A 13,909-nucleotide genomic window follows, 5' to 3' on the forward strand; every position below is an offset into this window, starting at 1 on the left:
CTGAAGACAAGTCAAGGAAGCAGGAAAGTGGCGAGTACTGACTGACACACAACATTTAACACACTTATTGCTCCTTGATGAGGGGTGAAGGTGCCTTGAGGACAAATTACTTCCTCCACTGTGCCAGCAGGGCAGTATCTCCCCCGAGCACAGGGCAAGCCAGGGCCTGAAGAGCCTGTCCAGCACAGACACACACACCACCATACAACATTGAATAACAGACAAAGTGCGTGGAAGAGGATCATTTTGTATTCCATGACTTCTGATGGTATTTCATGTTGTGTGCTGAAGTCAGGATGGGTGCTGGGACTTACCCGCAGGACAGAACCGTCCTTCGCTGCATCTCTTACAGGCTGCTCTACTTGCCTGACCCAGTTGTTCCCCAGCTGTGCCAGCAGGGCAAGGTGACCCGTGAGGGGCGGCGGTGCCTTCCTCACAGTAATAACCTTGTGGGCACAGGAACTGGGAGGTTGGTCTGCCTGAGCTGCCTTCCACACAGTAAAACCCTAGAGACACGTATTTATAGAGAAGGTCATCACAACATCCAGAAAATATGTGGCATTAGGATCTTTGCGATACAATTTATCATGAAAATGAGATACTGTGGGGTTCGGACCCTTTAAAAACGAGAATAGAAATACATAAATCAAGGAATTGTCAATAGCCTACCTGCAGGACAGATCGTACAGTCTCTGAGCTTCTGCAGACCTTCCTGAGAGCCATAAGTCCCTGCAGGACAGGGAACAGGTATGCCTGCTACGCAGTAATGACCTGGACCAGGACACATATGTATTAGCATGTTAAGCTTCTTCCAAGAGAAATGAAAACTGTAATAACAGCAGGGATGACACGAGTGGTGAGAGTCACCTAGCGGACAGATGAGACAGACTAAATCCTCCTGCCAGGATTTATATGTCCCTGGTCGACAGGCAAAGGGTTGACTAGATCTGTAGACCAACTGGCTCCAGCGTGGGGCCACAGTTCCCCCACACAAGGAGGATGTTTCATTGCAGCTATGGCAGTAAGTCTGGCCTGGTGTGGAAGACCAACCAGTAGGACAAGAGAGTGGCTGTGACATACCAGGATGTGGACAATAACTTCCTGTGAGAGGAAGAGGACTCATTTTTACTTGTTGCACACATTTTATTTCAGATTCACCTGTACTATAAGAGTGTGTTTGTGCTCGTTTCATACCTGCAGGACATTGGAGGCACTGGATAGTACATAGATTGGAGTAGAAGCCCGGGGGACAGTCATTACATCCCGTGTGATCCAAGTTGGGCTCTTTACCAGGCCCACACTAAGAGGTGTAACACACCACAAAAATAGAGGGGAAAGGAGCATTATTCTGTTTATAATAAGGTTACAGGTCAAATTTGAGTGACTCTGCACTCAATATTACCTTGTAGGGGAATCCAGAGGGGCAGACAGAATCTATAGGACATGCCAGACACTCAAGGAGCCCCTCAGGAGAATGTTGTCCAGAGGGGCATAGAGACGGAGTCCCATTAGCTGGATCGCAGAAAAAACCTGCAGGGCAGAGCCTGCACTTCACTCTGTCTTCAGAACTGATCATAGCTGGAAAACAAGGCTGCAACAAACAAGAATATGACGCGTCAGACCCTCAGCGGTGAAAAAAGGCATGAATGTGGAAATGTTGCACAAACATATAAAAGGAGGATAAGAAACTGGTTTTCCGTTGATGACTCAGTCACAGTCCTTTTACCTGGCAGTCACTCACGAGGCTTTTCCCCGTAAACTGATTGAATGTTCCTGCTGGGCATCTGTGAGGTGCAGATACACTTCCAGGACAACTATCAAAAAAATACATGTTACTTACCAATCTATTTTCTGAGTAAATGTAATACCGGTGGCGACTAAATAGATGTTCTCAAACTGCTCCATGATTCTTTGTGAATAATTACAAATAAGGTGGCCAACTTACAAGTGACCAGGCAGACACTGTAAACAATGCTGATGGGAGAAGTAAGTTCCTTCTGGACACTGAACCAGGCTCTCTTCACCAAGCGGGATGTCTGCACTCGCCTCTAATGATTCTTCCACAGGCAGATGAATGTCAGCATGTGGAAGTCTGGCATGAACTCATGTTTTACCTGTTTTGCCAAAAAATTTTCCTCCTAGATGAGCTTTTATTTGTAATTGTTCTTACCTGAGGCATGCCCAGATTGCGTCCACAGCAGGAATATCATTGGAGCTAAAAAACAGAAAAGATGCATCATTTTTCCATGAGGATGTAATGAACAGACAAATCTGTAATCTAGTCCGCAGAGTTTCAGCCACTTGTGCATCATTCAGAAATGTGTGGTGGGAATAAAGCAGTGAACATGAGAGGCCCTCAGTTACTGAAAGTGAAACAAGATCATGAAATGTGATTCCAAGGTGAAAGCTTCAGCTAATAAGGTTCAGGGATATTCAGTAACTGAACCTTGTGCTTTCATTATGCATGAGGATGTGCGAAAGCTAACCTAGATATTGTCTCAGTTAGCGGACTGGTTCAATTATGTATGTCGCCTGTACACTTCATTTAGAGGTTATAAACAGAATAAATATGAATAAGATATGGAAAATGATGTACATTTCATTAATAATTCAAACCAACTCAGAGACTGACATCAAACGCTTTATAAAACTTATATTTTCTTCAATGATGCATGATTGAGAAATGAAGATGGGGCACATCCTTTGCTCTGGGAGCAGGAAACGGTGTATCTGCAGATGCATGTGCAAACCATTTTTCATCTCTGGCATCAGTTCTTTCCAACCATCTGTAAAATACGCGAGTGCAGTTGTTTTTCTTTACATAACAATATGTTGGTGTATCACTGGTATGTTCCAAACAACTGAACTTCCACTTGGCAGGCGGTCGGGTTCAGTAAATGGAAAGTTGAGCTATTTGTAGCAGCTTCGAATCGCTGTCGACCACTTCCTGTAGGTTACAGCACATGTGGGTTTTTTAGCATTTCTCTGCACAGGTGCAAGGGTTGGCAAACTAGAGGAGCACGACTTACCTGACAACCCTTAACACACAAATTGTCAGGAACATCAAGAAGAAAAAAGATGATCTCCTCTCACTTAACATTGTTGTTTCTTTGGTTGAGCCGAGGTAAGACACGCAGCGCATCTTCCCCTGCAACGGACTTCCCTGTCTTTCACTACGTTTATTTCTGTTTTTGCAGGCTTGGTGGGCTGTGTGAGTGCAGAGATGCCTGTCGACTTCCTAACTGTAGCTTTAGGGGACTCTCTTACTCTTAACTGTACCTACAACTGTTCCACTGGATTTGTTCGTGGCTGTTGGCGTAAAGCGCCAGACAACTCTCGCTGTCTTGGGATACTCAGCAAAAGCCACTATTGCACAGTGTCTCTTCATCTGTCCAATGTGACCACTGAAGATCTCCAGTCCAGATACTCTTGCTACACAGAAGCCACAGACCACCCTCAACTTCAGCAACAAACACAGCGTCTTGTGGCACTACAGCTTCAAGGTACAGAAACTCATTCCGATAAAGTCCAGTAGCAGATTGAACTTAAATGAATTTTGTTCCAGGTCAAACCAGAACCCCAAACCTGACAGTCACCCCAAGGACTGGAACTACTGGTGAATATTGGGAAATTTGTAATGATACTAAATGCATTCAAATATTAATGTGATTTATTAATATTTATGGTACATTACTATGACATTTTTGCACATTATCGTCAAGCTCAATAGACATTACTCGTATAATTTATCATCTTCATTTTTCAGTGTCTAGTCCTGCTAAGCCCAAGGATTTAAGTGGCGGTAAGACAGATTTACAGATCATATTCCCGAACTTGATCAGGCGTAAACGTCTGTAACTGTCCAGCTCAAGAAATACCAAAACTGTTTGTTCCATGAAAACAGGGGAAGTGTTTGGAATCCGGGTTGTGGCAACAGTGACTGTTGCTGTTGCCACGGTGCTGACAGCATTGGCCATGTACTTGTGTCTGAGCCAGAACAGACAGTGCTGCATCTGTAAAGGTGGTTGGAAAAACATCATCATTTAACCACTTTTCTCCAATAAAACACTATTTAATAATAAGTCATGTATTTAATGTCTCACCCAAACCAGGGGAGCCTGCTCTCTCCAGTTCAGGGTTAGTGAACTAAGATTTTGTATTTCATATTTCATTTGTTTAGTTTTTGAAACAGCGACCGAATTACGTTTTTGTCGATGTCTGTATTTATTTCCCTTTCAGTTCTCCATTGCATCCCCAAGCTGTAAACTCACCCGTGAACGGTGAACAACTTGCAACATGCCAGATCAAATGCGAACGCACCCCAATGCAGGTACGCGACCCACACCCATCCTTCTCCCCAGGGTCCCCGTCCTCTCACGATGACCACGTGACTTTGAAGATATCCACAACAGGTGAGCTCACCTCTGCATCCACAGTTTGTTTTCTATGCAAGTTCTATGTTTTTATTATAAAAATTCTTGCTTTGACCAGACAACCACAGTGAAGCAGAAGTTCCATATGCTGACATACTGATAACTGTCCGTGGTGTCAGTACACCTGAGCTCACTCAGGTTGGCTACCTGGCGAGTGGAGTGCAAAAGGAGGTAAGCCTGTCGCGTCAACGTCATATTCCATAACTCCTGAATTCGCTTCTGATGAAGCGTTTTGCATCTTTACATCCGACACACGAATCTAAAGGTGATGGGTGTGGCCTCTCTGGCTTCAGCTGCCTGATATGTCCTAGCAGGCTGAACGGGTTGGAATCATTACATGAATTATATCCCTCCATCCATTTTCCATACTGCTTATCCGTTAAGAGTTGGGGGGTGGAGCCTATCCCAGCTGACATTGGGTGAGAGGCGGGGTTCACCCTGGACGGGTCACCAGTCCGTCAGGGCCATCAGGAGCAGTTAGGGGTTCCGTGTCTTGCTCAAGGACACTTGGACATGGTCACTGGGGGAAGTGGGGATCGAACCAGCGACCCTTTGGTTGCCTGATGGCCACCTTACCTTTACCCCTTGACGTGAATTATAGTCCTGTTCTATTTAGTGTCACAGCCACTCCAGTGAGCCAACATGCCATAATTAATAGCTGCTAATTACACCTCTGCTCATCCCTCAATGACAACAAAATAGCTGCTCTGAGAGCAGCCTAACCCTCCCTGGACTGGGAGGCGACGCTATGAACAGAGGTGAGAATGAGAAAAACATGAAGCTCACTTTTCCTCTTGAATCAAAGACCTCTTGAAAGTGTCTTCAAGACTGCTCGGGGGCTCTGATGGGTCCACACGTAGCCCAGCTGACTGTTTTCTCTTCTGCAGGCTGTTTTATTGTATAAACCTTAGTTTCAATTGAATGTCAGTGGTTGGCAAATTGCATGATTAGCGTGTATTTTGTATTTCAATTAGCATTGTGCTATTCATTGTTTTTTCATCCTGTTTTACAGTGGCGAGGAGATGAAAGTGCTTGGCTTCAGGCCTCACGTTCAACTGACAGACTTCACGCCCCCCAGTCCAGAGAGGTCACCCGCAAGATGAGCACCAGCTCTGAATACGCCGTCATCACACACGCCTGATGCAGCAAGACAAGAAACAAATGCCATGTCTGCCTCTGAACGTGAAGCTGTCTACAGTTACTGTTTTAACAATTAATGCAGAGGCTGTTGTTGAAAGGGTTGTGATGTCACTAACGGCCCTAACTTTGATCTATGAGGCCGAACTTTGATCTCAGTCACCTGTCTGTTATCTCAGTCAGCCATCCTGTCTTGTAAGCACTTCAGGCTGAGGGTTTGGGTCTTGTCATCGTTGGGATGACAGGCAGAGATGACAGTCAGGACTCTGATGCACGTCAGCATGTGAGGTCACAGCGCACCACCGCCCTCGCCACCTGGACACCCCTCTCCCACTGGCTAGTTTGTACTTGCCGGCTACCTTGGTAGAACTCCCCTGTCAAACCAAGCATTCTGTGGTTGCACTGGCATCAACCGCCGAGTATCACTGGTGCACTGCTGAGCAGATGACCTCTGCACTACAGGCGTTCTCCGAAAGCAGCCACGGCTTCTTGACCGCTGGAGGGTGTTGGGGGTTTATGAGGCGGTGATGAGGATGATGGAATCAATGGTAATCGTTTCGTGTGGTTAAAGGTACAGTGATTTACACTTTGTTAAAATGAGTGTTGAGCAGCTCCACATTCAGACGGCCATTGCTGATGGAGTGTTCGGCGTCTCTGTCCCTGCACTCTCTGATTGGCTGAAAATGGCATCAGCGTCTTCTGCTTCCTGCAAAGTGGACAAAGACTCCGAAAGCAGAGCTCTTAAACACTTATTTAAGCAGCATTAACATGATCTTTTCATGGGATGGGATGACATGAAATGAATTCACGCATTATTTCATACAGGGATTTGTAGGCACTCTCACTGTGTTGGGAAAGCAAACGTGAAGCAGGGCACTGGCGACCTACACCAAGCCCTCCACTAGACGCGTGCATGGATGTGTGATGGGGGTCAACGGGGCCAATAAAACCACAACGTTCCTGAGGTTTGAGAGGTTTCTCTAATTGATGTTTGAGCCTCGTCAGGGGCCGTAGTTAGGACCGTTGCCTAGAAACAGTCAACTGAATAAGCCTGCTGTTGGCTCAGACACCACACAAACAGGTAGGTGCCAGTGCTTCCACTGGGACGACATAACTGGTTATCAAAATATTTGAATCTCGCTATCAATGAAGGATCCAATATGGAGTCACATGTGACATGAGCGGCGTGCGTCCCTCAAAGACTCATGACTGTTAGCCTGTTAGCCTCTGAGACCCTCGGGGACATGCTAACGTGCTAATCCCACAGCTGCCGGACACAGTTACTTCTGCTGAAATGTCAGCACCTTTCTCCGACACCCACCTGAGGGTCCCGCGGGGGTTCGCGTCCCTTCTGGAGGGACTGGCCCGAGAAGTTTTACGAGGTCAGCCCGAAGATATTCCTCTGTTTGCTGCACAGCACTTCGCCTCCCTGCTGAAGCACAGACAAGGACATGAAGCGCTGGGACAGAATCCGCGGCTGTCCGCGCCAGGCCAGCAGAGCAGCGGCGACCCGGACGACGGACTCCGCAACAAGGCCAGTTGGTGGTTGTGGGGCGAAGTGTGTTGTGAAAACCTTTAGTGTCCCTTAACGCTTCTGAAGTGGTGGTTTTCCAACAGGCTGATCACGAAAACAAGCCAGCGACAGAAGAGTCCACTTCCAAGTGAGTGCGACTTCTGCTGTCAGCAGCTGAGGACAGCAGCAGGCAGAGGAACGTTGGAGGGGAGTTGTTGAGGGACCACGAACGAGGAAGACGTTGCTTCAGTGTTGCTCTTTTCAGCTGAATGTTGAACTTCAGAAGTGATTTGTGTGAGACACAAGGGTTGTAATATTTGTGTTGAATGTGAATATTAGTGAAACGACAGTCTCCCAGACAATAAATGCAATGACCCGGAGTGCTTAGCGTCCTCCACCTCATGGAAAGTGTAGTTACAGTCTTTTTACTGTAGAAAGTTACTGTTAAGACTTCTCATCATTGAGTTAGAGTATGCTTAGAATCGCTCCGTCACACCTGTAATCACCAGGCAGATCGACTCAAAGGGCTCCTAAAGTGACACGGGGGAGAGACGTGAAGGGAAGGCAGCGCCTCAGTTTGCAGCGTCCAAGAAGCCAGCAGTCGGCACCAGTCGCTGAGTGCTTCACGGTCAGAATTAAGGAGAACCAGGAAAACTGTCAAATGTCAGCTAATGCATACAGGCATGAAACTCAGAATTAAAACAACACGACTGGACAGGGGAATCCACCCAGATGCCTGCTGAGCAGGAAGTTTTCTAGTCCAGGGCTCTTCAGCTTGCTGGGAAAGACCCAAGCTTCAGCAAGACAGCAGGAGGTCAACAATGAGGCCCGCAAATTCAATTTGACAAAATAATTTGATCAAGATGCCATGATATCATGTATATTTTCTCTGTTTATTATGTATTTTTCCATCTTGAGCTGCTCAGCATTTTGATTTTTCTGCATTTTAGAGAAAAATCATATAAGTCCCAAACCGAGGACGTATCAGCAGAAGCCATGAATGTCTCCTCGACACGACCTAATGTCTGCGACGAGGCTGCTGTCACCGAACACACAGAAGAAGGAGGAGGCATCTCAATAGAAGAGGGTCTTCCACAAAGTGAATCAGGAATGCCAGTTGGACACGCACAGTCAAATGAAGGGAGTGGGACAGAAACTGAGAAAGACCCAACAGTTGCCTCACCTTGGGTTGATAACGCAAACACAGATGCAGATCCAGAAATGGGAAATGTGAACACCAAGGTTGGAGGACCAGCGCAGGAGTGTCCATGGTCTGGGCAAGCGGACATGAACGTGCATGCGACAGAGCTTCCAGAAACGGGGAGAACAGTGGAAGACAACAACAGGCTTGATGAGGAAAGCTCAAAATCCCGGTCACTGTCTCAGTCCGACTCCCCCGATCATCAACAAGTGGCTGAAGTTCAGGCAGATGAGCCAAAGGAGCAGAAAGGAACAGTTTTCATGAAGAGTGGTTTTGGCAGCCTTGATCCACCAAAGCAGGACTCTCTGGTTGAGATTAGCTTTAAGGAGGTTCCAGAGCCTCGGCGGGCTGTTGAGGATCAGCCAGAAGGCGAGGTTCCGCACCCTGAGGTAATGCAGATCCGGGACAGTGAGTCTGAAGAGCAGAATGAATCTGATACACAAGTCCACGGTGAGCCTGACATGGAAAGAGCTCCAGAGGAAGTGAACTCCAAAAGAGAGGAAGTAGAAGGTGAAGCAGAGGTGTCTGCATCCACCTTTCCCCTCATTTTACCAAAGAGCTCTGATGACGAGCGTCCACTTGGGTCTGGAAAGGGCCCACCAGAACGTGAGGGCCAAGGAAGTGACGAGGTAATGCTGTTTGTGTGTATTGTGAAGTAGAGCAGTGACCGAGGGCGTGTCCTACCATCAGTGACCAACCGGTGCTCACGACCATATCACAACTCTTGGAGCCGTTTATCAAGACATCTTTGAGGACAAATATGAAACAGTGCATAACCATTCACACCTGTGGGTAGAGCGAATGTGGCCGATGCTGTCGCACGGCGGGGATGTCGGTGTCCCAGATTGACTTTAGTTAGTCAAAGAGAGAGGCAGAAGTCACGCAGTCTTTGGTAGAGGTGAACGCTGCCCCGCTACGAGCTGCTGCGCTCCCATTTTTGTCCGAGTAGACATAAATAAAGTCTTCAAGGACGAGTGTCATCAAGTGGCCCTGCTCGCCAATAGAGGTCATTAAGTGGATGATGCCAGGTCGCCGCTGTGTTAAACAAGGACCAGTGATCGAGCACAGAAACCAAGTTATGGAGTCGAGCATCGGTGTGGGTCCCGGTGGGGACGCTGCCATCAGCTCCATTCGGACCTCAGCAACAGATTCAGACTGGACTCTTGCATCACCATCCCAGCAATGCACAGTTAGTGCCGTCTGATTTGTCTGGACTGACAAGGGTGCTTCAAACAAGGAGGGAGGTTGGGAGTGTAGGACGAGTTACTGAGGAGGTTACCATGGCAACCCTTCACCATCCTGCTCTCTCTGTTGGTGTCGTCATGGAATTAATAGGAGCTGGTGATGTTGATTGTTGCTAGGCACCATCTGTATCGGTTCTAGCAGCTTCTAACTGACTCATAAAACAGATTCAAACAGCCATTCTGCTCACTGGCACTTTTTCTCAAGCTGAAACCAAAGTACCACACATTAGCGCATGTAATGGGCCTTCTACTGCCACATCGTAGTCACAGTACCTCCAATGTGTGTCTGCGTGGACGGGGGTCGATAGGCAACTGGTTGGCCAGCTAACGACATCATGATTGACTACAGAGCATTGACGTACTCAGAGTGATTGATAATCTCATGGTCAAGTGACACCGGGTGTTATTGGTGAAGGAGTGATCATGTCAGAGATACGGCTCTGAGAAATGGATGTTTCTGCATCTTGTGTCTGAGGCTGGCAGGAGTGTGGGCGGCTGTACCAGCTGGGATCGGAGCGACGGAGAGGGCTGCTGCTCACTCTGATGCATTTATAACACCTCGCCAAGATATTTACTCTGCTTCCTCTACACACGATTAGTGGCAGATTTGAAAGTCAGCAATTGTTGTTCGTGACCATCTTGCCGGGACATAGTATTTCTGTGCTGCTCATCTGTGCTTCTTATCGTATCGCTGCAACTTGGGAATGTTTTGATGCTCACTCACTGTGGCAGACTGAGCACCAGTTCACTGCTCTTAATGGTTTTAAACTTTAAACCAGTGCAGCAGAATTCAGTCCTGCTCTGTGTCGTGAGAGTCTGTAACAGTGGGACAGCAACATTAATGAGACTGAGAAGACAGAACTCATGCTGTCATGTTTGTTGGAGGTCTCTGCCCCCCCACCCCTCTCTCTCTCTCTCCCTCTCTGTCCTCCTCTCTCACTCCCTCTCTTTCTCTCTCTCTCCCTCTCTCTCTCTGCGTGAGCGGATGTTACTGAACATACAGTGATTGTTAGTAGGAGCCAGCGAGGCATCTGTATAATACGGACGGCTGCTTGAGGAGAGCTGCAGGTAGACCAGGCGTACGAGTCCCACCAGGTCAGCTCACCTGAACACTCAGGTTATCTCTGAGAGCCAAACATGGACTGTCGTAATGTAAGTACATGCTGTGGATCCACTTTCTGAATTTTTTACCAACTGATCAGTTTGGTAAATACTTGCATGCTCCCAAGTGAATCATTGAGGTTGTTTACCATCGTTCAGGTCCATCACCCTCATGTGTGTAGTTGTTGTTGTTGTTTACATGCATTTCTACAAAACAACTTCATCTGTTAAGATTTCAGACTCTCAGACAGCCTCTAAATGAATGTGCTTCCATCCTGGTTTATGAAGGCCAATATTATATTTGAGTGGATTATTGGAGTCACCTCGGTGTAGAGAGGCTGCTGGGACAGAGCTGGGTGCTGGTTGCTGTCAGACAGGGAGGCTGAGCAGGTGGGTGGTCTCAGTCCTCCACCAGAGGGGTTCCACTGGAGACATGACGCAGGGCTGCTGGGTCGACAGCGGGCTGTGTTTGTGTGAAATCTGTTTCAATAAGCAATGCACAGGCAATTGGTGATGGAATTCGAAACAGTTTACATAACTTGTTGACTTGGCACTATTCGAGTGACACTTTGTGATGGGACAGAATTTCCCTCCTGGCCACCCCCACCTTTCCTCCAGGACCCGCCGTCTTGACGGCAGCAGTTTTCCTTGCTCTTCATATTCAGCCCAGCCTAATTTCATTTCCTGTAACTAGACAAGTCACGTGTCTTCTTAACAATAAAGGGAGATTGCTTAGCTTCATCCACTTCTCATCACTGGCCACTGATCAGAGTCAATGTGACTGTAACTCTGTAGAGCCAAGACACACAAACAGCACAGCTCACCGATCGCTCATGATAAACCGGCTGACTCAGACATGTTTTTCCCAGCTGAGTATTAAACAGAAGATGACATGGATATGAATATGGGATATTGACCTCCTGAGTGCTCTGTTGAAGGAAAAGAGAGCTACTCAGCACACAACCTCTCTATCAAACAGAATTCCAGGAACAAAACCTCCCTCTATGAGCTCTGATAGATCCTCGTCTGTCCGTCCTGTCAGCAGGAGGAATGCAGCCGACCCCAGGAGGAGGAGGACATCATGGACATCCCGCTGGATGACCCCGAGGCCAACAGGGCAGCAGCCAAGATCCAGGCTGGCTTCCGTGGGCACATGACCCGCAAGAAGATGAAACCGGAGGACAAAGTGGAAGGGGAGGAGGTGAGCAGCACTGGAGATGTAGGTCAGTAGTGTAAGAGCCAGGGATGAGATCGGGTCCTCTTCCAGGTGCCCCATCACACGGCAACTGTAGGTGAGTGGCGGTGAGGGAACAGTGGGTGTTTAATGGCTGTTGAATCCTACCACATATCACAAATTGATTTGTTGTTGCACAAAAAAGGAAAGCTACACGTAATTAATCACACCAATTAGAAACCACCTGACAAACGTTATGTGTGATGAATGCAATACAGACAGAGTGACTCGTTCAATTAGCCTGGAACAAACCCTCTGTTTAAGGACTTGTCAGTGAGAGACAATGGTTGCGTTCCATTGGAGCAGAACCCCATTTCCTCTCCAAACCAGCACCTTGATAGATGACCTAGGGTTCCCAGCCCTCCACATTTCCTCGTCTCCTGTAACACAGCAGTGTGTCTCTCTAACCCAGTTGTTCGCATCTTTATGTAGGAGAAGTATTTATAGCCTCAGGTGTAAGATCTGCTTCAGAGGGCCAGGCAGGATTAATGAACCTGTCGAGCTGGAACCAGGCACATGCCCGACACCTCCCACTGGGGGAGACCCCCTTTCATGACAGAAGTGGGTTTCATCTGCATTCAAGTCCTGTAGAACATCAAGTTCTCAGCACTGAGAAATAATGCAAAACTATTCACAGGGGAATTTTACAGCAAGCCTTTGGAAATTGATTCTCCTCAAACAGCAAAAAGATACAAGTGTTTTTGAGTATGACTTGGAGGCTCCGCAGCATGTAGCTCACCCTGGACTGTTTGTGTTCATAGAGACAGGAGGATCGGGGACAGTAGAGAGACACCACACGCCTGTTCCCAAGCACTGACGCCCCCATCCAGACCTTGAAGAAGAGAAAAGGGGGGAAGCAAGGTAGCAAGAGACGCTGGCATCAACTGGCCGGGTTGGTTTTCAGACACACCTTTTTACCCCAGGAGTCATTTTATGTTCCAACACAAAAATTAGCAGTAGGAAATGAGCGCACAGTTTGAGGGCGTGTTGTGTGATTTTCGTGAACTTTAACACTCCTTCGCTGCTTCTCCAGCAGTCTCATCAGTACGGACGTCTTTGACCCAGCATTTGCAACTCACTGCATGTACTTGTGAAACTTCTGGTAGTGTGCTAGTTTTTAGATGATGATCTGTGAATGTGAAAATGAATGTCCTCCAAATGCTAAACAGGGCTTATCAGGGTTGATCAGTTCACTCCCTCTGTGTATGCATCAGCTTTGTGTACTTGGTGGCTAAATTCTTTATTTTGCATTCTTTTCCTGCTTGTACCTTGACAACTATTTGCTCATGTGACATGCACACGAAACCAATTAAAACATCAATAGCATTAAAGGAAGAAGTAGCTATGTATGTTGTATTTATTCTACGTTAACCCATTGCAAATGCCTCAATTATTATTTTTCACATAATAAAAAAGCATTTTCTATAAAATCTGATCTTCCAGAGCAGTAAGCATGCAGTAGTTACATTATTTGCCACTTACAATTGTTACAGCTTTATCCTCTGACACAAAGGTTCATTATGCTTTCTTGCTGTGTTGGTGGGTTTGACTTGTGTGACTTGTCGGTTGTGTCAGGTTCCATTGTCAGATTTCTGAGAGCATTCATGCTTGAAAATGCATTCAATAGTAACTTGCTGAACTTATCTGTAGTGTCATGGCATTACACTAATAAATCCACCTTAAATACACGGTGAAATGCATTTAAACTTCATTGATTCAAACACTTCTGTGACCTCAACTTCCTCGATTAAGTGGTTAAGTTTTTCAACACGACAGCAGCCGAAGGTGTGGTACAATGTTGTGTCTCCTGTTTGGTCTCCAATTACACAAGAAGCCTTGTGTAATTCATAACCATATATGCTGCCTATTCCTATCATTTACAAAGTCCAATGAACCAGGGATGATGACTGCACCAACAATGACGATTACATTGCCTGTTTGGAGTCACAAAGCCTGAATGCATGGAGCTGTAAACTCTGCTGCTGTCAACAGGTGCTCATATTTCACAACAGCTGGCCGACCTTTGGAGCGACAGGGCTGTTTAAG

General features: G+C 46.9%; 3 protein-coding genes across 8 annotated transcripts in view; 2 read left to right on the top strand and 1 right to left on the bottom strand.

The window, feature by feature from the left end:
- Positions 1-1,831, bottom strand: part of LOC147253970 (uncharacterized) — a 61,918-nt gene extending 60,087 nt beyond the window's left edge. Inside the window, exons 1-7 of the mRNA XM_086215321.1 lie at positions 1,727-1,831; positions 1,403-1,591; positions 1,195-1,300; positions 868-1,101; positions 670-771; positions 315-506; positions 65-175 (exon numbers count right to left, since the gene is read on the bottom strand). Of these exons, the coding sequence (XP_086071447.1) occupies positions 65-175; positions 315-506; positions 670-771; positions 868-1,101; positions 1,195-1,300; positions 1,403-1,591; positions 1,727-1,831 (1,039 nt within the window). The remainder of the gene's footprint in view (positions 1-64; positions 176-314; positions 507-669; positions 772-867; positions 1,102-1,194; positions 1,301-1,402; positions 1,592-1,726) is intronic.
- A 1,041-nt stretch (positions 1,832-2,872) lies between these two features.
- LOC147253971 (neurogranin-like) lies at positions 2,873-13,550 on the top strand. Of its 6 annotated transcripts, none has more exons than XM_086215315.1 (10): positions 2,873-3,124; positions 3,198-3,503; positions 3,566-3,616; positions 3,767-3,802; positions 3,905-4,021; positions 4,113-4,137; positions 4,240-4,412; positions 4,492-4,604; positions 5,446-6,651; positions 11,672-11,810. In XM_086215315.1, the coding sequence occupies exons 1-9, from the start codon at positions 3,079-3,081 to the stop codon at positions 5,572-5,574; spliced, it is 996 nt and encodes a 331-aa protein (XP_086071441.1). In that variant the 5' UTR covers positions 2,873-3,078; the 3' UTR covers positions 5,575-6,651; positions 11,672-11,810. The 6 variants fall into 6 exon arrangements, with proteins under 6 accessions (XP_086071441.1, XP_086071443.1, XP_086071442.1 ...); XM_086215317.1 differs by having other exon boundaries at positions 11,675-11,809; XM_086215316.1 differs by lacking the exon at positions 11,672-11,810 and adding an exon at positions 10,532-10,666.
- Positions 5,596-10,664, top strand: LOC147253972 (uncharacterized). Its single transcript, XM_086215314.1, has 3 exons — positions 5,596-7,104; positions 7,188-7,231; positions 8,034-10,664. Exons 1-3 carry the CDS (start codon positions 6,865-6,867, stop codon positions 8,941-8,943), a joined length of 1,194 nt encoding a protein of 397 aa, XP_086071440.1. The 5' UTR covers positions 5,596-6,864; the 3' UTR covers positions 8,944-10,664.
- Positions 13,551-13,909: the final 359 nt, after the last annotated feature.

Source organism: Aulostomus chinensis, chromosome 10 (assembly GCF_037954235.1).
Source record: "Aulostomus chinensis isolate RoL2024-O1b breed Wild chromosome 10, RoL_Achi_v1.0, whole genome shotgun sequence".
Taxonomy (NCBI): domain Eukaryota; kingdom Metazoa; phylum Chordata; class Actinopteri; order Syngnathiformes; family Aulostomidae; genus Aulostomus; species Aulostomus chinensis.

What these genes read in the sequence shown, in the direction of transcription:
- LOC147253971 (XM_086215315.1), top strand. Translation starts at nt 3,079, where the DNA reads ATGATCTCCTCTCACTTAACATTGTTGTTTCTTTGGTTGAGCCGAG. An exon ending in GCCCAAGGATTTAAGTGGCG is followed by an intron (nt 3,803 to 3,904) that starts GTAAGACAGATT and finishes CCATGAAAACAG; the next exon opens with GGGAAGTGTTTGGAATCCGG. An exon ending in ACAGTGCTGCATCTGTAAAG is followed by an intron (nt 4,022 to 4,112) that starts GTGGTTGGAAAA and finishes CACCCAAACCAG; the next exon opens with GGGAGCCTGCTCTCTCCAGT.
- LOC147253972 (XM_086215314.1), top strand. Translation starts at nt 6,865, where the DNA reads ATGTCAGCACCTTTCTCCGACACCCACCTGAGGGTCCCGCGGGGGTTC. An exon ending in ACGACGGACTCCGCAACAAG is followed by an intron (nt 7,105 to 7,187) that starts GCCAGTTGGTGG and finishes GTTTTCCAACAG; the next exon opens with GCTGATCACGAAAACAAGCC. An exon ending in ACAGAAGAGTCCACTTCCAA is followed by an intron (nt 7,232 to 8,033) that starts GTGAGTGCGACT and finishes TCTGCATTTTAG; the next exon opens with AGAAAAATCATATAAGTCCC.